Genomic DNA, 21,745 nt, shown 5'->3' with positions numbered 1-21,745 from the left:
GATACAGAGTTCCCCTTCTGTGGCACCAGACACACTCACAGTGCTGCAAACCCTTTTCAACAGGCAGTATTTTGACATGGAGAATGTAATGGGGAAAGGGCACGGGGATGTGCTCAGGCCCCTCTTGCAACATGGAAGAGATGAAGCTTCAGCCAGATGGGATCTGGTATAGGGGGTTGAAACCCTAAACTGAATCACTGTTGTTTTAAGCCCAATGCATGTGCACACCCCCCTTTGCTCCCCCCTACCTGCACACCTCCACTCTACACCTGTACCATGCTCCCTAGAACCTCTCTCCTGCTGGTCCCCAGCCCTGGTCTCCCCCTCTCCCCTGACCTTCTGCGGGCAGTCTTGCTGTTGTCTCTGCTCTGTCCATGGCAGCTAACCCAAACAGTTTAACCCTGCTCCAGCTTTGAAGTCCTCCTGAATGGGAGAACAGCCATACAGATGTCTTGCTGCTCAGCTGCAAGCCAGAGCAGCAGCAGCCCCCCTCCTGTGACGCACACAATTGTTCTTGTGTGCACATGGGGGCTCCCCCCTCACCAGGTGCACCGACCTCCCTGTCTCCTCCATATCTCTCAGGCCCCTCGGCAGCCAACTCCCTACACTGTTCTGCCTCTCTGCCTGCTTCAAGGCCAAGCTCTGCTGCAGACTGTGGAGCTGTCTGGGGAGCAGACTGGGGAGCGCTGGAGCCCTGGGAAAGAAGGAGGGTCAGATGATGGCATGCTGGAAACAAATAATGCAGTGCCCATCAACTGCAAGGCATCATGTTAATATTGCAATCCCAGGCAAAGCCTCCAGCTCTTTATTTCTTAAAGGCCTCCCAGCTTAGATGTGATTTACAGCTCCATGCAGCTTTTTGCCCAGAAAGCAGAGGACTTTTTGCTGGGTGGAATGAAGAGGCAGACACTGCTTTTCAAGGATGCAGTTCCCAGCTTAGGCTCCCTGACCCACCTCAGACCTTACATGCTACTCTGACAGTCCTGAGTCTGGAGCTGTCATTCACATCACAGGATAGGTGGGGGGTTCATGTATCTTACCCAGTAGAGGACTGTCCTATCCCATCCCATTTCCATATGCACCCTGCCCTATAGATGCTTCCAGCCCTGGGTCCCTGTCCACCCCCTACTTCTATCCTTGTTAGGCTGCCTCGTTGCAGTCCCAAAACTGCCCCTCTACCTGCTGATGCCCTACAGTCTCTCTAACCACCACTGATTCCACCCTGAGCTGTGACCCACCTCCCTCTACCCCTTCCCTGCTGACATTTCCCTGCCCTCGCTCCCTGCCTGCTCCCCTACCCAGGCAGGCAGGGATGTCCCAGCTTGGACTGAGTCATCTGGGGCTGATGCAAACAGGGTCTGAGCCTGCTGCTCAGTTCCACGATTTTCCCATTCCTCATCCTTTGCTGGAGATAAATGCTGCACAAGGGCCTCCACTGGTGCTAATGCCTCCCTGCAGAGGGCAAGGGGCATCCCACCCAAGGCTTTTGGCAAGAAAGAACAATGACAGCAGCCGTCTGCGCTTCCTTTCTGGAGGTTTATTTCTCTGTTTGGGGATTCCCCCCAGATCCAAGGGTGAATCCAGGCAGACTCTTGCCTTTTCAGGCCTTTTGCTACAAGAACAGGTACCATGGGGTCCCTCCATAGCCCCCTGCAGCCCCCTCAGCGGCAGGAACACTTGCAGGCAGTCACAACAGGGTAGGGGATCTGCCGCCAGGTGCAGTTTGGTGGGCCTGGGTGCTGGGGGACCCAGCAGTGCCAGGCCAGCAGCTTGATGCGAGTGAGCTGTGTGGGACGGCAGATCATGCCAGGGGGCCAGGAGCAGCCGGGGGGTCTGGTGTCACAAGCAGTGTGGCGCACCCAGCGGGGCCAGAAGATGGGTCCCAGGTCAACCCAGGTGGAGGTGAGGCGGCAGGCAGCCAGTTCCACTAGCCACTGCCGCAGGTGGCGGGACAGGGCCCCAGGTAGCTCAGGGGGCAACCCCGGGCCAGGGGGCAGCAGGTTGGGCAGCTCCAGTCCCTCCACCTCTCGCCACAGCTTGCGGCGGTAGCGCCCAGCACCCTCTGCCAGGTCCCTGCTCATGGACTCCAGGTTCTCCTCGAGGATGCTGCTGTTGCGACCCCGGGGCTCCTCGGTCGCCATCCAGAAGGGGTCGAAGGCTGAGCCTAGGAGCCGGCGCAGCCGCCCAGGGCGCAGATGCCGGGGCTTGGGGGAGTAGTGGTAATCCTCAGGGGACAGCGAGAGGCTGTAGGGCCGCACTGGGGCTGAGGGGCGGCCGCGCAGTAGGTGGGCAGTGGGGTCAGCGGTGCTGGACAGTGTCAGTGGCAGATCCTGAGGTTCCTCCAGAGGCAGTGGTGGGCTTGGAATGCCCAGTGGTGGGAGCAGGCAGAGGAGGAGGAGGAGGAGGTAGCAGCGGTGTGGTCCCTCCATGGTGAGCAGTGCTGTGGCAGGGTACAGGCTTGTGCTCCGCCGCATCCCCCGGGTTATCACCACGTCCCAAGACATGGCCTTCCCCTTTTCCCTGGTTACAGCAGCTGATAATGAGCTGGCGGGGACACCATGCTCCCTTCTGCCACAGAGGCATGTGGGATCGAGAAGCTGTATGATCCCTTCTGTCAGGCCACAGGGTTCCACTGACCCCAGAGGGCTATCAGGGCTGCTGTGGAGGGGAAGGGACCAGCACCTCCTTCTCCGCATCCTGCTCCATCACTGGAAGAGGCATCCAGGACCTTCCCAGCGAAGGGAAGCTGGTGGCCTTTGAGTCTTGCTGGGAAAGGATCACCTAGCTGCAGTCAGTCTTAGCATACCTGGAAGTCCTCAGGGTATAGGTCCTGTCACCAGGGTGGACATGGCAACAGGGCAGGAGGGCTGTGTGGGTCACTGTCATCTCTTGGCACATCAGCCAGCACCCATGCTGTCCCAGGCAACTGTGATAGAGCTGAACCTCTGGAGATAGCCTCACTTGGTGGCTTGTCCTCCCTCCTCACCCTGCAGTGCCCTGGCAGCACTGGTGGTGTGCAGATCTGGGCTGGATGGAAACCAAAACCTGCATTCTCCTCCTTCCCCAGGTCAGACATTGCGTGAGAGGCTCAATCTGCTCAGAGCCATGCTATTAACAATAATTAATAACAGCCAGTAATAGCAAACTAATAAGCAAATAATTGCTTATGCTCCAGAGGGTTTAGGGCCCTATCCCGAGGACAGGACAGGGATCAGGCTCGCTGTGGCGGAATATTCTTGTTCTCTGGAGGTATTGGATAAGACATCCTGAACATTCAGCACTGAGGGGTGGCCACCAGGGTCCATGGGACCCTTCCCCCCTCCATTCTCTCTCTCCCTCCAGAGAATAGTGGGCTTTTTCTCTGCCACCCCTTCCTCACTGGAACAAGGAGCAGCTGAGCCTGCAGGAAAGCTGGGCAGAGAGGAGTTAACTCCAAACCCAACCTCAGAGAAAGGGGAAAAAAAATCAACAGAGATCTATGGTTCAGCAGCAAGAGCAGAGGGAGGGAAAAAGGGGGAGACAGAGAGAAAGGAGAGGAGTTCCAGAAGGAGAGAGAGCAGAGCTGATGGCAGGCAGGGGGAGGCAGCGGAGCACCAGGCAGGAGTGACTGGAGTGACCAAGCTGCCTGGACAAACTCTTTGGTAGTCTGCATCCTCCTTGTCACCATCACCTGGGCTGGACCAGAGCTCTCCCCCTCCCCAAGCGAGTGGCAAAGCTTCAGGCCCTTCCTTGAAAAGGTGAGTGCCGGCTTCCCAAGCTGAGAGGTGGCCTCAGGCTCCCTGAGAAGAGACACCCTGGTGACCATGCATGCCCAGAGGGAGGCCGGGCTCCTCTGCTTCATTGAGGAGATCTCATGGGGCTGGATGGATAGTTATTGGTAGGACAGAGGGGACAGAAGAACCAGAGAGGCAGAGAAAGTCTTTTGATGTGATACACATAGGAGCTGGGAAAACAAGGTGGTGTGAGCTGAGGTGTGGGGGAGCATGGGGTGAAGGAGCTTGCATGACCCAAAACCGAGTTAATTGCATGTCAACAGTAGCTAGATAATGGTGTCTTTCCCTCTCAGTTATTGCTCGGAGAAGGACAATTTGTTCTAGTGATAGCAAACAAGGGGAAGGCTCGTTTGGAGATAGGCTGTTGGCACTCCCTGCCTGAGCACAGTGTTACTCAGGGCTGGAGGAAGTTTTGCTGCAGATCACAATACCTTGAGCTGTGGTAATAACACACTTCTTCACAGTGTTTGTCGTTGTATTTCAGGCAGCTCCTCACCAAGCTGCCACCATCCAGCCCATTACCACCCCTCAGTATCATGAAAAGGTGCCCTTAATTGCCTCTTCTCTGCAGAGCATAGCTACTGCACCGGGAGCAAGGAGCAGCCAGTTCTAGAGTGGAGGTGGTCCCAGCTTAAGGAGTTCCCTCGTGATAAGAGTATGTTGGGGTGCTGCTGCTGTGGAGTGTGATCCAGGCATCAGGTCCCTGCTGACGGAGGTGGCACAGCCCTGGGCTGAGTGTGCCAGGACCACTCACAGACCATGGGAGCCCCCTTCCCCCATGGCCTCGTGGACAAGCCCGGTTGAATACTAGCCAGGGTTTAGACTTGCCAAAGCAAGCAATCCCAAGAGATTTAGTAGCTTTGGGATTGTAGGAGGAATATAGAGGAGGCCAAGTGGTAGGGCAGCGGGGATCCTTCAGGGGGCTGGGAGCACAGGAGATGCCATGGTGGGAATGTGAATTTGGGCAGGAGAAGGGGGCTTCAGCTTTGCTCAAGCCAGGTGTGAGCTGACTGATCCCAACAACATTCTTGCCATGAGGATCATGAGGATCTTAGTGTCATCATTTAACCAGCTGGTTGAGATTGGCATCTCTGGAGAAATATGGGTGTCAAAGGCTAGAATCAGGCACCTTAGAGCTTTCTCTCTTTCTTCCCATGCAGGTCCCCACGGTCAGGTGGGGAGATGCCAGAGGGATGGAATATCTCTTCTGACAGCCTGGAGCTTCAAGCAGCAGGGATTATTGTGCCCATCATCTTCTCCCTCATCTTCCTTGTGGGTACTGTGGGGAATGGGCTGGTGCTGGCTGTGCTGCTGCAGAATGGCCAAGTCAAGTACACCACCACCAACCTCTTCATCCTTAACCTGGCTGTGGCAGACTTGTGCTTCATCATCTGCTGTGTCCCTTTCCAGGCCACCATTTACACCTTGGATGGGTGGCTCTTTGGGGCCTTTGCCTGCAAGGCTGTGCATTTCCTGATCTACCTCACCATGTATGCCAGCAGCTTTACCCTGGCTGCCGTCTCCATTGACAGGTAAGTCTCCCCTTCCCTTTGAGACTCTCAGCTCAGAGACAATGTGTTTGCCACTCCTGAGCTAAGAGGTGGGAGAAAGGCTGCCCTGTTGAATGTCCTGTAAAAAGCAGGTTGGGTCTCCCCAGGGGCAGAGCCAGCAGAGCCAACTCTCCATGCCCTCACCTTCCAGGAAGCCAAGTTCTCAGCTTGATTACTGACCCTCACTTGGGAAGGAGGAGTGTCCACCATGCATAACCAAGAATAGCAAAAGCCCCGGGACAGCAACACACCTCAGGGGAAACAGTAGAGTCTTGCTCCTATCTTTCTCTTCCCTGGTTCAGGAGACACACTGCTTGCCCTTCCTGAGCTAGTACAGCAGAGTGGATGATGGAGATCTCAGCCTCACTGTTGTAATGACCCTGATATAGCTGTGAATTCACTGTAACCCTCACTCCCAAGAGGTGGCAGAGGGGAGGGATGGGTGGCTGCATGGGTAGGGGTGCACAGATGGCATCCCCACAGGGCAGGAGAAATACCTCATCTCACCCATCTTGTGTTTGGTCTCTCCATCTCCTTCCCCTCCTTGCCAGGTACTTGGCCATTCGCTATCCACTGAAGTCCCGTGACCTCCGCACCTCCCAAAACGCAGGAGTGGCCATTGCAGCAATCTGGTCACTGTCGCTGCTCTTCGCAGGGCCTTACCTCAGTTACTACCAGACAATCCACTACCACGGTATGCCCATCTGTGTCCCCATCTGGGAGGACCAGCGCCGAAAGGTTCTGGACATCCTCACGTTTGTCTTTGGATACCTCCTGCCCGTGACCGTGGTGAGCCTGGTGTACATTAGGACCGTCAAGTTCCTGTGGACCTCCGTAGACCCCATAGAAAGAATCTCAGAGTCCCGGAAGGCCAAGCGTAAGGTCACCAAGATGATTGTGGCTGTGGCCATCCTGTTCTGCCTCTGCTGGCTGCCCCACCACCTGGTCATCCTCTGCTTCTGGTTTGGCCACTTCCCCTTCAACCGAGCCACTTACATTTGCCGCCTGGCTTCCCACTGCCTGTCGTACACCAACTCCTGCCTCAACCCCATTGTCTACGCCCTCATCTCCAAGCATTTCCGCAAGCGTTTCAAGCAGGTCTTCACCTGCCTCTTCTTCCAGAACAAGACCAGGAAGAAGAAGAAGAGAGTTGGAAGGAAATTCCATATGGTCAATGTGGACAGAGGTTTCATCAACAGCACCAGAGGTTTCTATGGAGGCAACACTGAGGTGACCCAGGTCCCAGAAGACACCAGGAAGAGGGACCATGAAGGTGCCAGTCATGCCAGAGCATGGACTCAGCAGCTTCCAGATGCCATGGTCTCTGTTAAAAAGGGGATACTGGAGGAGGAACATTTGGCAACAGCTTGCCATTCCCTAAACATGACCACTTTAAGAGGAACTCAGGAGTTTCTGACTGTTCACCACAGATGAACTAAGTGAAGAAACACATTTTCCAGACCGTGAGTAGCCACTCTATTCCCAAACAGGCCAAATAATGTGAGGCAGAGGGGAATGGATGCAGCAGAGCCACCAAAAGATCCTGTGGCAATGGTAAACCCATTGCCCCATTCACCTTCACTCGCTGGCCCACAGCATTCACCTAGGAATGTCACAATCCACCTAACCAGATGCAGAATAGAAGGACATGTTAATATGATGTCAAGTGACCTGAGCAGCATTCCTGCAACACATTTTAAGGACTCCATTTCCCAACTTCCTAACTTGCTAATTTTGTGCAACGACTTGAAACTCTGAGAGGGAGGAAACCAAAATGAAAATATCCTGGTAGGAAATCCAGGCTGTTAAGGTCACATCAGAGCATGGGTGGGAAGGGTGGAGTTCACAGGGACCTGAGTCTGAAAAGAGTAGCTGGAAGCCTCTCTTCCTGAGAGTCCCAAGTGGAGAAACACTGTCCCCTGCCCACATGCCCTTCTTTTCCTATGTGCCAGGGGCAGCCTTCATCCATCTCTGCCCCCTTCCCTCGCCTCTGCATCCAGATCAAAGGATCTTTGCCAGTACTGAACTGGTGCACAAGGAAGTCAGCTGTCTGTGCCAACAGCTCGATGACACAATCTGCACAGCATTGTTCTACCTGATCCACCCCTCTGCTTACTTTCTGTTTGCCTTTCTCAAATTTCTGAGGGATTGCTGCCTCCTCTTTGATCTTTGCTTGCTACTTGGAATTTCATCCCTTCCTTCTGGGGCTGAAGGTCGTCTTGCTCTCAGAGCAGTGATGTTATTCAGCGATATTAGCCCCACACGCACTGTTTATTCACTTGGCCAGACATTTTTTTTCTATGTGATGATGACGATGGTGAGTGAATTGATGGCAAAAGAAAGTAGCCAAGCTGCAAAATGAGCTGTAGAGCCAAGTGACAATCATGGTGAGGCAAAGGAGAAAGAAACAGACCCATCACCCCCATGTGCACTTAGCTCAGTCCTTAGTGCTCCTTTCTACATGGTGGAGAAGACTTCCAGGAGAGCATGTGGCCAACACCACTGAGGGGGTTGGGATATCTTCCAAGACTGGCCACTGTTGTGGGATAGCTGTGGGACCCATGTCCATCTGGGAGAAAAGCTTTCCCCTGCTCTGTCCCTGCTGCCCCGAGCAGCTGCAGAGAAACCTTTAGCTGTGGCAGCAGCTCAATGACACCCTGTAGCAGGGCCAAGAATCCTCCCAGCCTGACAGTGGGAAGTGCTGCGGGGATGGCAGGGTGGGACAAGAAATCAGAAGTTGCTGGAATTTCTCCCCTGCTTGACCTTAATAAACCTGGTAATTGCCTTCTCCTGCCTTGTTTGCTGTGTGTTGGATACAATCTCTGCCGTGCACAGGGCTCTGCAGTTTGGGTTGGAGGTGGTGTAGGCCGCATGAGCCATCTGACCACAGACTCACTGGCATGGCGGCAATTGGTTTATTTGCCTTTGCAGACACTGCAAAAGTGCCCAGAAGCAGCAAAGCTGAGGGTTTTAATATGACTCCAGCACTGCCAGTGTTTAAGAGAGTCATAGAAGGAGACAGAAGTAGAGAGAGGGAAAGGGAGGGATGGTGAGAGTACCTGGTGTGTGGGGGGGGCAATATAAATGAGAAATGTGTGGGGCTGGGTGAGAGCCATTTCCAGGGACAGAAAGTGGTGGTGAGAAGGTAGTGCAAAGTGAGGGGCTACAAGCAGATGGCAAAAGGGTGGACAAGAGGGCATGAGGGAGATGGGAAGCAATGTGTTGGCAGAGCGCTCATGTTTTGGCAGGAGACTTTTCCGTTTTGGCAGGAGACTTTTCCGCACACTAGCAGCATCCTGCTGCTCCAGAGCTGGGGTGAGCATCACTTGGTTGTGTTGGGACTTCAGCCCCACAACATCTTTTTCCAGCATTTTTCTGCATCATCAGGCTGCCAGAGAAGCCAATGAAAACAATGTCCAAGCAAGGCCTTTGATCAGTCTAGCACATGTAGGAGGGAGGGAGCCAGTGGGATTTGCATTGCTGCAATGCTGTGGTTTGCTGCGGTGCCTGGCTGACCTCACATAGCTCTCATTTTGTCACGTGGCCATGACATGAGTCATGAGAGGGGAGGGGAGGACCAAGCAGGATACTCAGCTTTCCCAGTGTGCCAAGTCCATGTGCTGCAGGTGACTGCAGCCACCCAAGGCCACCCTCCGTTGGATGAGACAGTTTTGCTCTGGGAACACAAGGTGTGTGATGCCACCTGACTTGCAAGTGTGAGCAAGACAGATCCTGTTTGCCAGCACAGATAGAGCCCCTGAGCCTCAGTCCTGTGGCCTGGGAGCTTTTGGTCATGCTGTAGAAGAAAACCAGGAAGAAGCCCTAGAAAGGGTCTAGAGAGGCAAGAAAGGAATATCCATTAGCATCACAGTTTCTGACCACATGACAAGGGTTTTCAGGATCATCAGACCCACACCTTATCCCCACTGAGATGGTCTTAAGTTGGCAGTGAGAGATGAGCTCGCTCATTCAAACCCACTGAGTTCAAGTTCCCCAGAGCTCCTCAGCCACCTCCTCCACAATCCTGTAGCCATGTCTGAGACCTGCCATCACCACTCACAACATTCACAGTAAACTTAGTCATTGCAACAACCCTCCTTTTCCTTAATTACATATGGAATTTAATTAGTGCTGTATGGATCCTGAGTATGTAACTCTTAACATGAGGCAGATCTGCACCCATAATTTCTTAATAGCAGGTTGAAAGAGGGAAAGCTTGGCAAAAAGTGTTTGTGGAAAGCAGTGACATTGTGGGGCACACAGACTTCCACACTGAAGATGGGAAACAACTACAGATTGTCATGGCACCAGTAGGTTTCAGAATGAACACCTTTGCCCTGAACAAGGCAGATCATTCTCTCTCCACAGCAGTTCACTTTCCTACACCCCACTGCCCACAGTTATCATGTTCATGGAGATATCCCTCCCAGCAAAGGCCTATGGGCTGACTTTCCAGGTGGAGATGCAAGGACTGGGTGCTACAGCAGACTCTGTAGCCTGGAAATCTGGAAGGACCACACTCCTCTCTTTCTAGGTAATTGAAACAGCGAGGGAACTCATGCTGAGGAGTCCCAGCTGGCAGAGAGGAGAGAGATCATCATTGGGAGCCAATTGCCAGCACAAGGCTGCATCAAATGCTAAGTTGTGGGAAGCTATGCAGTTGCCATCGGTGGTGTCCTGAGCCCTGCATGGCCTGCAGAATCTGCTGGTGTCTTCACTTGTCCCCATGCATGGTGCTGGAGGTTGTGTAAAAAGTAAAGGTGTTTTGGTCCCAGCAGTGCCCTCCAATGCTGTCAGTGCTGTAGACATTGTGCAGCAGGGCTGGGTGACATCAGGCAGCTTGCAGAGCTGTGATGTGTGTGAGCAGAGCCACAATCTCCCCCTTATTTCTGTTCTCTTTCTATTCCCTACTTCCGTTTGCGTAAATCTTTCCTTATTGCTTTGTCCTGCCTGCTCTTAAATTCCCAGGTGACGTGGTATTTCTAACGCTTGCTGAAGCTGTTGTAGACCTTGCTGGAGCTCAGCTCCAAGGACACCCGTTTTTCTGTGTGGAGGCCAGCTGAAGAGCTGTGCTGGGAATTAGTTTTCTTTCTCCATTCAAGTGCTTGATGTTGCTTTCTGCACTTCGAGCCTCCCTCGCCTCCTATCCCTGCTTGTGATTTTCCAAGCTCCCTCCCTTCATGATGGCTGCCACTCCTCTGCAGTTGATGCTTTTCAGAAACATGTCCAGATTGCCTTACCCACCTTCCCGGGACAGCAAGTTCTACAGCCACCCTTTGCACATGATGCCATGGCTGGTGGCCAGCTCACATGGCCTCAACCCACCTCTGGGCAACACAAATACCTACATCATTTCTGTGGGTGAAGACTCACTACACAGCCTAAAGCACTGGAGGGAAAAGGGAACAGGAGTCAGGAAGAGTGATGTGGCACAGCTGGATGCTGCCTGTTCTTGCCCAGATGCTGTTGGGCTGTTTCTCACCCCGATCCTGCTCCTCCTAGTCCCAGCTTGCAAAGGAAGCAGATCATCTCAGAACTGACTGCTGCACATTTGGGTGAAGCCTAAATAAAACAGGGCAGAGAAGACAAGGAAGACCTTAGGAGAGGGTGCATTTAATGTGACAAGTGGCTGCAAGCCCCAGGCCCCTTCCCTAATCTCTGCCTGGTGCTAAGCCCTGATTTTGGGGAGCATGTGAGCAGGATGGGCAGGCACTAAGTTTCAGTTGGGAAGGCTCTGGAGCCAGGAGGGAATTCCTGTCTGCCCAGGAGCAGTGTACATGCTCCAACCGGTTTCTCAGCTCAAAAGCAGAGGTGAAGCAAAGATGTCACATCCTTGATATAGTTAGATTTAATTAAAGCTGAAGGAGCTTCATTGCTGCTTTCCACGCAGCCTTCCCTCCAGACTGATTAGCATTCTGCAGTCTCTGCTCCTAGCTTCTTGCCTTAATTAATGACTCCTTGCTTGTATTTTCTTTCCTACTTGTCATCACCCAGGCTGATGAGCTCATCTTTAACCCTGCAGAGGCTGATTTGCCACATTAGCTGAGTACTGCCATTCCAAGAGCTGAAACAGAGATGAAATGGGAGAGGTGTGAGCAGGTTGAGGCTTTGTGGCTAGGGGTCAGCACCATCTCCTCTCTGTGGAGCAACTTAGTCCTGCCAACTGTGCACTGGTTCTGGTGTCTGGCATCTCCCTGGCATGTGTGACATGAGCCCAACACTGCTGGGAGGTGTCAGACCCAGATGCCAAGAAGCTCATCGTGCTTACACCCCTGCATGCAAACCTGGCAGTCCTGGAGTGGGAATTCTGGTTACTTGCTTTTGGGTTTAGCTGCTGGTTGCTAATCGGCCTTAGCAGGTTGACAGCTGATTATGTTAATTCTTCCAACAACCACATGCCCTCTTCCCCTCTCAGAGCTTTCAGAAAAAAACCAAAGGAATGCTGTTTGCCATACCTCTTTTATCAGCTTCCTAATCAAAACTTACTGACTCTTCCACCTACTCACCCCCTAAGCCCTCAGCTGCCTAGGTCTGCTCTCCCACGTGGGCCAGGCACACCGCATGAAGAAGGCATCTTTCTGTAAGTACCTTCCTGTGAGGAAGAAGAGATCTATCTTGTTCACAGAGTGAGCAGAGGAAGCAGATGAAAGGGTGGGAGGTTTGCCGAAGATGCTTCATGGGGTTTGCCAGAGATGCTTCATTTGGCTTCCTTAGCAGCACAGATAATTGCAGTGCTGGATTTGGAGTGTGCTAGAAAGGCAAAGGTGGAGGAAATAAAAGAATTCAGATGTCAGAGATTAATTATTTCAGCCGCTGAAGAGCTGAACAAACTCTTGATGTTCACACACATTACAGTGCGCGCTTCACATTCGCTTGCATGGGTGAGTGGCTGCTTCAGAGAAAGGCTTTTGCTTAGCAACATCCATGTGGCTTTGCTGGGAGGTTTTGTTCAGGGCTTCTGCTGTGAGTCCTCAGTGAGACACAAGCAGGTTTTCAGTCTTTACTCGCTGGCTTTGGTACCACCTTACAGCACAGCAGCGGCTGTAGAGCCAGGGAGGTTGCTGCTGGGTTCAGTAGCTGGGGATTCAGCACATCCCTGCAGAGCCATGCTCTGAATGAGGAGGGGAAATGGAGGGTATTTGGAAGTCAGGTAGGGGTGAGGGGGAACAAGGCCTAGAGTCAAGTCCCAGTTAATATCATGGCCCTGAGGACAGGGATGCATCATTGCTCAGGAAGGGATCTGGGAAGTGCGTTTGATGGTGTGGTACAAAGAAAATAAGGAGGTTGAACTGATTATAACGGCAAAACAAATAGCAGAGGGAAACCTGTGCTGTTGTTTCTATTCTCCATTGCTGCAGCAGACACTGCTGGGAGATGCAGAAAGCTGCCACCAGCCTCATGGGTTGTGCAGGGAAATCTGTGCACAGAAATCTGTGGCCCAGGGTGCAAGGATGGGGGGAATAGCTGCTGGGAGAAGCTGAATTCTCCAAGCCAGGAGCAGCAAAAAAACCAGACAGTGCCAGTGAACAGCTCTTAGCAGCGTGAAGCCACCGTCTCCTCCTCCCCTGGAACCTCTTCTTTCCTTCTTTCCCTCCCCAGCACCTAACTTGTTCTAGATACAGCTGCTGAGCATGACAGGGTAGTTAAGGTTTTGGCATGACCGGCTGATGCAAAGAAACATAAAACTTTTCTCCATCCAGTACCAAACACATGATATGGCTCTCAGCAGCCCAGTGCTTCATTCCCAAGGCAGGAAAGCAGAACTAAGTGTGGTGATTCACAGAATGTGATTCCTACATGATGCAGTTTTTTCCCTACTGAAAACCAGATACCCTTTTGTCTTTCTTACCTGGTCTTAATGTTAAAGCAGCGGCAAAACTTCCTATAACCCTGCTTGTTTTATTATTGATTGTCCTCCCATGGAAGGAGCAGTGCTGCACAAGAAGCAAGATAATTGCTCCTGGCTGTCTGCAGCACCCCCACCTTTCCCCTGTCAGGAGCTGTTATGAAAAAAACCAGTGCCAGGAGAGACTAAGGCTTGAAGAGCTGTTGACAACATCACGTGTGCCGAGGCTAAAAGCTTCACTCTGAGTCCCGGCTGGATGTATTCCCGCTTTGAGGTAAGCTTCCAAGGGGTGTCTAGTTAGCAGACAACATCAGCAACTAAAATAACTGCAGAGTTAAAGAGCATTTCAGCCACCTGCTCTTTGAGCACCTTAATGGTCTCCTCAGCAACAAGGCTGTTGAGGGCAGAAGCGCTGATAGCTGGGTGTATGTGGACACCAAGACTAGGCTGTGAAGACAGGAAGAAATAGGGTAAGTAAAGGCTGGACATGAAAGTCACCTGCTCCTTACACAGGGACCACACTGGAAATTCTCTGCACTGCCCAGATGTCCCTCCCCAGTCCCTCATCCCTTTGCTGCCTCTTCACAGCACAGCCATTTTATCCAGCATGGGGCAAGGCACAAATTCAGCCACTACCTTCCCACCAGCTCCATACCTTTGCAAGAGTGCAGAAGCACTTCTGCTGAGAATCTCTCTCCTCTATTTGTTCGGTTTTCACAGCAAATACCTAGATTTCAAGTTTGGATTTCTTGTCTGTGGGAGTCAGGATCAGAAAAAGTCAGTCAGCAACCATGTACTTTGATCTGCAAACAGAGCAGTGTTTGAATTCAAACAATTTTGTGTTGTCGCTTCTGATTTCAGTACCAGCTATGACAGTAGCAGTTACCAAGTCCAGTGCTGTGCGTGGGGCCTGGAACATACAGTAAAGAAAAAGAAATGGGCTGCTCTGAAAAAGAGAATTTGGCTGAGGAGTCTTAAAAGGCTGACAGGATTTTATTGAAGTTTAAAATACAAAAAGGTCAGATTGTCTCCCACCTCCTCGGCATCCTTCCCATCCAGCACATCATAACGAAGTACCACTATCCATAGTGACAGCTCCAGCCCAACCAACCACAAGACTGCTGGTCCCAGTCATGTTCTCCAGCACCTCATGGATGAACTCATCTAAAAGCCATGCCTATTTCTGGTATTTCAGCTTTGAACACAGAGGTCCACTTAATCTCTTCCTGGACAAGAGGCAGATATCAGAGAGCATGCTGATCTAAAGGTCTCTGAAGAACGCTCCAAACTGTGGCTGCTGCATGTTTAAGCTGAATCCTAATAAGGCACTCTTCCAAACCAGTGATTCCCAAGCTGTGGAATGGGTATGGCTGCCAGCACTACCACAGTGTGGTACACAGGTAGGAATTCAGATTATTATTGGGCATGTTCCTGCTCCCTGCTGCTGTTGGCACCCTATCAATGGGATTTCATGATCCCTGCTCCAAAACAAAGTAATCTAAATCTTCATTACTAACCACAGGGGCAGAAGTGAGAGAGCAGAAAGATCAATTCACTGCATAGCTGCACCACTTCAGACTCCCAGCAAAAGTCATGATTTGTTTCTCACACTGCACTTAAGGCTCTGCATGACGAGCAAGAAACACAGGATTGCTGACCAGTGGGCTTGGTGCTGCTGAGGCAGACATAAACCCATATCCATCCCAGCCCAATAATACGGCTGCACGTGCAACACCTCCTGTCACAACGGGACCCCTTGCCTGAGACTGCCAGTAACAGGAAACACAAAAGTCAGTTATGGTGGGGTTTTTTTTGCAAGATGTAGATGTCTACCTAAAACTATGTTAAGATTGTCACCCCCCCAAACCTTATTCTTGCATCAGGGCAGCTCTGACCTGCTAGCTGTGTACCTGGGTATTTTTTGCAAGTGTTACACTCTAGTATCTAAGCACTAACTTGCAGCAGTGATTTAAAAAATGAGGCCAGCAAAAGCTGTATCCCATTTGTAACCAGACAGATTCTCTGCCCTCTGACCACAGGCTATGGGGAAGGTGAGGATTAAGCCTCAGTGCATGTCTCTCAAAGCAGTATGTTTGCTCAGCTGCTAGCATGCAGAATTAAGCGTGTGTACTTCTCACAGCACAAAGCCTTCTGTTGTCCAAGGTATTCACTTTCTCTCTCAGGCAATTGAGCACTATGGAGGTGGCAAAAAGTGCCCGTTTCAAGCATTTCTGTGATGCTGGCCAGCTGCTGAGTGCACTAGTCAGGGCTGTACATGACATCAGCCACCACCTACATCAAGCTGAAGTACTTAGAAGAAGGCAAAATATCTCTGGAAAAGGTATCCTATTCATCACCAGCCCATCTGATAAAAAGTAGAGCAGTTCTTTTACCCCAAAGTCACAGATGCGGCACTCTGTTGTCTCTTGCCTCTGTTGTCCAAAGCCTGCTGCCTCCCCGTGAGGCAGCTGTGGCAGCACCAACAGGAACAGTCTGAGCACCACTGGAGAGTCAGTCTGGCAGGAAAGGCCGCTGGCAGCAATGTTTATTCAGCGATCTGGGAAGCAAGCTTCAGCTTCCTTTTTTTCTCTCTAAGGCTTCTCCTGCTGCATCAGGAAGATGATTTGGAAGCCCATTACCTGTTCTCCATCTTCTGCATCTGCAGGCTGAGCGATGTGAAGCTGGCCAGGAGGTCTGTAACCTCATCCACCTGACAGAAGAATACAGCTGGCTGTTAGGCAGGGGAATGCAGCTGTACAGCCACTCGCCACCACAGAATAAACCGCGACACAGCAGGGACTACCCCTGAATTAGGGTTGCCAGTAATGCCCGTGCTGAGCTTATGCTAGGACAGGATCCCTTTGGTCCCAACAATCATGCAGAAGGGCTCTTATCCTCATGATCAAACAAGCCCTAATGTAAGGCAATGGGAGTTCTCCTCATTCCTCAGGAGGTCGATGCTTAACCTCCACCCTGTGCGATTTAGCCAGTCCTTAAAATAAAAGCATGTTGCTGCATTACCTAAAACTCAGTGGTATCAGGGCTGTTTCCTCTAAGCCTGTTTCTAAGGGCCAATCCTTTGTAGGAAAAAAACCAAACGCCCTGCAACCTGGTGTGGTTGTGCTGATCCTGGCCTTAAAATGACTGTGCCCTCAGCCTATCTGATGTTCAACTTCTCTCCTGAGCTGCTAGGCACAGCAATGCTTTCTGCATTTTCAATTCCAGCCTAAAGGAGTACGAGTCATCATGTAACTTGCCCACTTGACCCAATGTGAACAAAAACATTTCCATAACCGTGTCTTTAATGTCATCCACTGCTCATGCAATTGCATTCTCCTACACACAGGAGCCACAACACAAGGTGAGTCACAGTAGCTCAACGACACCTACCTGCTCCTTTGTGCTTGTCATCTGTAACCTGGAACAGAGGTCATCCAGCTGTTCCTTTTGCTCATGCCTCCCCAGACGGTCCAGGTATTCCCGCAACATCTGGATAATCTGAAACCAAGAGGCATACAAGGCAGACATCAGAGAGCTGCACCAAGCTGAGGCGTTTTTACAGGAAAAATTAAATTGCACTTAGATCACCAAGTACACAGCCTTGATGCTGCAGCACATGGCAGAGTACGTGATCCTTAGAGAAGAACAAATGCAAAGCAACTGCACAGCACTAATGGCAGCACAAGAGCCCAGTGAGTCACCAGAGGCCTTCATCAGCCACAGACGGACTACTTGTGATCCTTGTGTCTGGTTTAGGAACAGGGAAGAGAGACAGGCCCAGCTGAAGCAGCATAAGGCTTAGCCCTGAAAGCATCAAGCTTCTCTTTATGGCTAGCTAGCTTCCCTCACTGTGAGGAGCAGGAACTTCCCACTCCAGCAGGATCTGCTTGTGCACAGTGGATGAAAATCCTTGTGGCTCCTATAAGGCTCCTGATGTGAGGCCCATGCCGTGTGCATTCGCAACCTCACAACTGCTTTCCTATTCCATGGCTCCACATATTGGAGCAGGGTAGAATGTTCTAGAAATACAGAGTCCCTGCATGTGCACACCATAGCTACAGCCTCATGCTGCGGTCCCTCTCCTGCCACAAGGCATCTGTCTTACATGGTGGTTGAAGAAAAGGAGTGCTCCATACAGCCCGAGAATTAGGATATTCAATGCATCCTTGGCCTACCAGAGCCAAGGGAGGTCCTGCAAAAATTTAGAGTAGAGATTGGAAAAAAGGAAGGTCTCTGAAAATGGGAGGGAAAGTCAAACTCTCCCCACAGTGGTCAAGAACCTACAGATAGGTATTTAAATAAAGGGTGCAGGATGCTGCCAGGGGCTGTGCCACCTTACCAGAACATGGCACTGTTTCTTTTACCTGTTTCACTTCCAGGCGTACGGCCTCCAGGCTGTGGGACAGTCCTTCCTGCAGGATGTTCAGCTTCGATTTAGCGAGGTGCAGCGGGGTTCTGCCGGCTCGATCCAAGGCGTCAACTCTGGCCCCTGTAAGATGCACGAGCAAGGACAGAAAGCGAGATTTGTTGTCCCTGGGGAGTATCAACAGGGCAGGCAGGAAAGGGACAGGCTGTAATTGTTATAGAGGAAATGTTACCTCCGCGCAGCAGCATGGTGATGACAGGAACGTGGTTCGTGCAGGCAGCTGGGGAGGGAAAACACAGGACACACAACTCAGAGGCACTAGCAAAAACGAGTTCCTGCTCAAGCGCGGAGCTTGCTGCTTCCCAAAGGCTTCTTTGCCATGGGAAAGAGGAACAGCTCAAATGCTAAGACAACGTCACACTCAAGCCCGAGTACTCCCTCTAGAACAGAGCTTGCGCTCCTTGGGGCTGGCAGAGAGAGGGAAAGCGATTCTCTCAAACCTTTTTTCTGACCCTAAACTTTGTGAGGAGTGAAGCTAGTGAAATTCAAAGAGCTCCTTCTAGGTCCTTAAATCTAGGGATGCATACTCTGAGGCACAGGGAAGAGGAAGGTGGAGAGGAAAGGAACAGTAAGGTGGTGTTCACCTCACCTCTCTTCATGCAAAACTCATCTCTGTGGCACTTACCCAAATGTAGGGGGGTGTTGCCCAGCCCATCTCTCTGGTTTGGGTCAGCCCCATGGTCCAGAAGCAGTTGCACTGGAAACAAGGAAACAACCACATCAGTCCCTTCCCTTTGCCCCACAGGTCAGGCCCATATGGGCCACAGGTCCACGCTACAGCCACCAGGCTGCCTACAGGTGCTTCTCTTCAGCTCTTCCTTACTGAGACAGGGAACAGGGGTTTGTGCAGCAATGCGGAAGGACCCAGCTCAAAGTCAGGCAGTGCCACTGCCCTTGGGCTCTCTGAGGGGAAGAATGGGGTGGAAGGACACCCTTCCCTCTGCATCAGTACAGCCCTAAAACTGGGAGGTCCTGCTCCCCCTCCAACAGGGGGACATGGGAAGCCCTGGGGCCAGAGTTCAGCTGGCAACTTTGACACAAAAGAGCAATCTCTGTCACATGCTGAATCAAACTAAAGAGCATCCTTTGAAATCTCTGCCACAGAGAGGTTGGAAGGCAGAACTCCCCCTCCCCACTCACCAATGTGATCGTTGCCATTGCAGGAGGCAAAGTGCAGGGCAGTCCGGCCTTTGTCGTCCGCAGCACAGGGATCAGTTCCATCCTCCAACAGTTGCTGCACTGACAGCACCAAGGAGGAGAAGAAAGCAGGTAAGCTGAAGGGGCACCTGATCAGAGAGGGGTAATGCTATCTGCTCTTCTGGGGTAGATATATGTGCTGTCAGCTGCCAAGTCAATGGGACTTGAACCAGCATCCCGCTCAGCAGAACCAGCTGAGGCAGCACAACCTCCACCCTCTGTTTCAGCCTTTACCACCTTCCATACGTTGCCACAAAAGATAAGCCAACAACCCTAATGGCTAAGGATCCATCTAGCCAAACTTTCAAGTTCCAAGGACAATCTGCAGCAAATGCCTAGAGAAGAGTATAAAAAGACAAGAAGGATGTGGGGCTAACTCTCAGCTTTACTCATTTGTATCTCAGGCACTTCCCAAGCTAGAGTTAGCATCCTGTGCCTACTACCCATCCGTGGGCTTTCCCCATAGATTTGCACGGTCCTTTTCTGTGCCTGTGTAAAGTTTTCACACCAATATGGACTCGTGGTCAAAGTTTCACAGTGTAACTATGTCTAGTGAGAAATGCCATTTTTTCACACCTGTTTTGACTATGCCCCTTCCCAGATCCATCCGAAACTCCTGGTTTTTTGCCACACTCGGTGTGGCAAAAGTACGGGAATGGTGGCTACAGTATGGGTAGCAAGCAGGGGAGTGCACTGACTCTACAAGAGCAATGCAAAGAGACCAGTAAAGGTTGCAAAGATTAGGTACATAAAAATAGCATCTGTTGCAACATGGGTAAGAACAACTGTAAGGGTTATTACTTCTGTTGTTTTGAGATCACCCTGACAGAGTAACCCTGATGAGTGCATAAAATAGAGCTCGCTACGTAGCTGTTAAAAATGCTGACAGGTTCACTATATTTTGAGATCTTTAGCAGCATATCCTGCAACAGCCAAGACTGTCAAGTACTGGAGACAGAAACTAGATAGCTCAGACCACTGAAAGTCACCGTTCATCTCAGCTTCCAGAGATCGAATTATAGCCACAGTTGAATTTCCTCCTGTACACCTCCTGCTTTAAGTGTGGCACAGAACTGAAAGGAACACCTGAAAAGATGGAAGTGGCGTTAACAGGGGATGTTTGATACTCCAGAAGAAAGACAAGGAGCCTGGAGTGCCCCCAGTGAGAACCATTAATGGGGAACACTTTAGCTAGTCCTCCCCTGAAGCCAGTAGGAATGATATAACCTCTCCCACCCAATGCCACCACAGGAAACAGCAAAGATGTTTACTTGTTGATGAAGAATAAATTAATCATCAGGCACTTTCTCAAGTTGCAGAGTGCAGAAAACACATCAGGATTGTAAATAGGGGAACCTGTCTTTCACATCCAAGATGGATTGAGAACGACTTCCATAAAGCCACGTTCTTTCATTCTTGCTCTTGACTCACTGACTGAAGCCCAGCCCTTCTGTACCGACAGAACCCACAGATGAACTTTACCCATTAGTTTGTGAAAGAAACAAATTGTGGAACTGAAGGACCTGAAACCTCCCCACGATCTGGTGGACTGGGATTTTCTACAAGTCGAACCAGTTTCCAATTCTGTTCACTGACTGGCCTGATAAAAGGCAAGCACAGCTGAGGGGACAGCACAGTCTAAGGAGGGACAATGAAAAGGGGCAGATATTGTTGCAGGACACTTCATATCAAACCCCACCTAATCCACAGTCTAGAAAGGTAAAGAGAGTAACAGATAGGCCATGAGCCTTCTCTGAGTTCACTGTGAGAGGCAGAGTCCATCTCTGGTCCTGGTTCTAATCTACTGGGTCACACTGCCTCATCTTACAGGGCATGGCTTAGATAATCACAGTTTTTCCACCTTAACCAAAACATTACTCTCTTGCTGCTTACAACTGGGCAAAAGGTACATTTTAAAGCAGCTGGAACAGTGCAGTGTGGATTTAGCTCGAGGCAGTTGGAAAATTAACTCTATGAACCAGCTGCAGTGAAAAAGTGAACACTATAACCAGCCCCACTCTGATCAGAGAATGAAACTGGGCTCCAAAAGAGCATTTTCTAGATCTGAAGCATCTAAAGCACCACGTCCACAAACTATCAGCACCCATTTTGTCCTCTCCTAAAATAAGAGTCCTTGACATACTGCCCTTCCAGGAAGAGATCCCAAGTGGGACTGACAGAAGCCTTACCTGTGTCTAAATCATTGCTATTGGCAGCTTCACGCAGCCTTTTCAGAGCTGTGGAGAAAAGAAAGCAATTACTAAGAAGCACAGAAGAAAAAGCTGCGTTTCCCTGCTGGAACATCCCGTCCTGGTGCTCGAGCCCAGCTGTGGGGCCAAATCGCACTGCTGCTCCTGGCTCAGGAGAAGGGGAAGCCGGAGATCAAGCCACCAGGTAAGAACAGTTCTCCTCGTGTTCTATGGAAGCCCTCCCACTCCTGACCGGCACCCTCCCCTGGCAGGACCAGGGATGCCTTCCCAAGTCCCCCCCAGAACAGATCCGACCCCCTTCCCATGCGGAGCCGGCCGAAGGCAGAGCTGTCCCGGGGCGGGACAGCGGCTCCCCGCCGCCTCCCGCTCACCGTGGGCCTCCTTGCCCGTGGGCCCCAGCCGGCGGTGCAGGCGGGCGGCCCTGCGCAGGCGGCGGGCCGGGATCTTGCCCGCCGGCTCCTCCCGCTGCCACAGGACGTGCAGGTACCCGAGGGGCGCGCCCGCCGCCGGCCCCAGCGGCAGCCCGGGCTCCAGCAGCGGCAGCCCGACCAGCGGCTGCGGCTCCGGCTCCGGCTCCAGCTCCGGCTGCGGCTGCGGCTCCGACCTCGACTCCGACTCCGACTCCGGCTCTGGCCCCGGCCCCGGCCCCGGCCCCGCGCCGGGTGCCGCGTCGGCCCCGCCGCCACCCTCCATCCTCTCACGGGCCGGGCCGGGGAGAGGGGCGGGGCGTCACCATAGCAACA

At 51.8% G+C, this 21,745-nt stretch overlaps 3 protein-coding genes across 3 annotated transcripts; 1 reads left to right on the top strand and 2 right to left on the bottom strand.

The window, feature by feature from the left end:
• Positions 1-1,099: 1,099 nt before the first annotated feature.
• Positions 1,100-2,900, bottom strand: LOC127470024 (noggin-like). Its single transcript, XM_051785074.1, has one exon. It carries the CDS (start codon positions 2,694-2,696, stop codon positions 1,662-1,664), a length of 1,035 nt encoding a protein of 344 aa, XP_051641034.1. The 5' UTR covers positions 2,697-2,900; the 3' UTR covers positions 1,100-1,661.
• Positions 2,901-4,637: 1,737 nt separating this feature from the next.
• On the top strand, positions 4,638-7,178 carry GALR3 (galanin receptor 3). The gene is made up of 2 exons (XM_051785073.1): positions 4,638-5,305; positions 5,875-7,178. Exons 1-2 carry the CDS (start codon positions 4,956-4,958, stop codon positions 6,755-6,757), a joined length of 1,233 nt encoding a protein of 410 aa, XP_051641033.1. The 5' UTR covers positions 4,638-4,955; the 3' UTR covers positions 6,758-7,178.
• A 6,965-nt stretch (positions 7,179-14,143) lies between these two features.
• On the bottom strand, positions 14,144-21,711 carry ANKRD54 (ankyrin repeat domain 54). The gene is made up of 8 exons (XM_051785075.1): positions 21,374-21,711; positions 20,982-21,029; positions 18,736-18,834; positions 18,221-18,292; positions 17,768-17,815; positions 17,534-17,658; positions 16,560-16,667; positions 14,144-15,879 (listed from the first exon to the last, which is right to left on the bottom strand). The coding sequence occupies exons 1-8, from the start codon at positions 21,693-21,695 to the stop codon at positions 15,805-15,807; spliced, it is 897 nt and encodes a 298-aa protein (XP_051641035.1). The 5' UTR covers positions 21,696-21,711; the 3' UTR covers positions 14,144-15,804.
• Between the last annotated feature and the right edge of the window lie 34 nt (positions 21,712-21,745).

This window comes from Manacus candei, unplaced genomic scaffold (genome assembly GCF_025592945.1).
Source record: "Manacus candei isolate 608988 ecotype Guabito, Panama unplaced genomic scaffold, ASM2559294v1 h1tg000018l, whole genome shotgun sequence".
NCBI lineage: Eukaryota > Metazoa > Chordata > Aves > Passeriformes > Pipridae > Manacus > Manacus candei.
Note: the sequence above shows the minus strand (reverse complement) of the source record. Positions and strands in the feature narration are given on the sequence as shown.

Excerpts from the sequence above, each read along its gene's own strand:
- LOC127470024 (XM_051785074.1), bottom strand. The coding sequence starts at position 2,696 with ATGCGGAGAAGGAGGTGCTGGTCCCTTCCCCTCCACAGCAGCCCTGAT.
- ANKRD54 (XM_051785075.1), bottom strand. The coding sequence starts at position 21,695 with ATGGAGGGTGGCGGCGGGGCCGACGCGGCACCCGGCGCGGGGCCGGGG. Across the intron at positions 18,293-18,735 it reads CAATGGCAACGATCACATTG|TGCAACTGCTTCTGGACCAT; the intron begins GTGAGTGGGGAG and ends CCTTGTTTCCAG. Across the intron at positions 17,659-17,767 it reads CACCATGCTGCTGCGCGGAG|GGGCCAGAGTTGACGCCTTG; the intron begins GTAACATTTCCT and ends TGCATCTTACAG.
- GALR3 (XM_051785073.1), top strand. The coding sequence starts at position 4,956 with ATGCCAGAGGGATGGAATATCTCTTCTGACAGCCTGGAGCTTCAAGCA. Across the intron at positions 5,306-5,874 it reads GCTGCCGTCTCCATTGACAG|GTACTTGGCCATTCGCTATC; the intron begins GTAAGTCTCCCC and ends CCTCCTTGCCAG.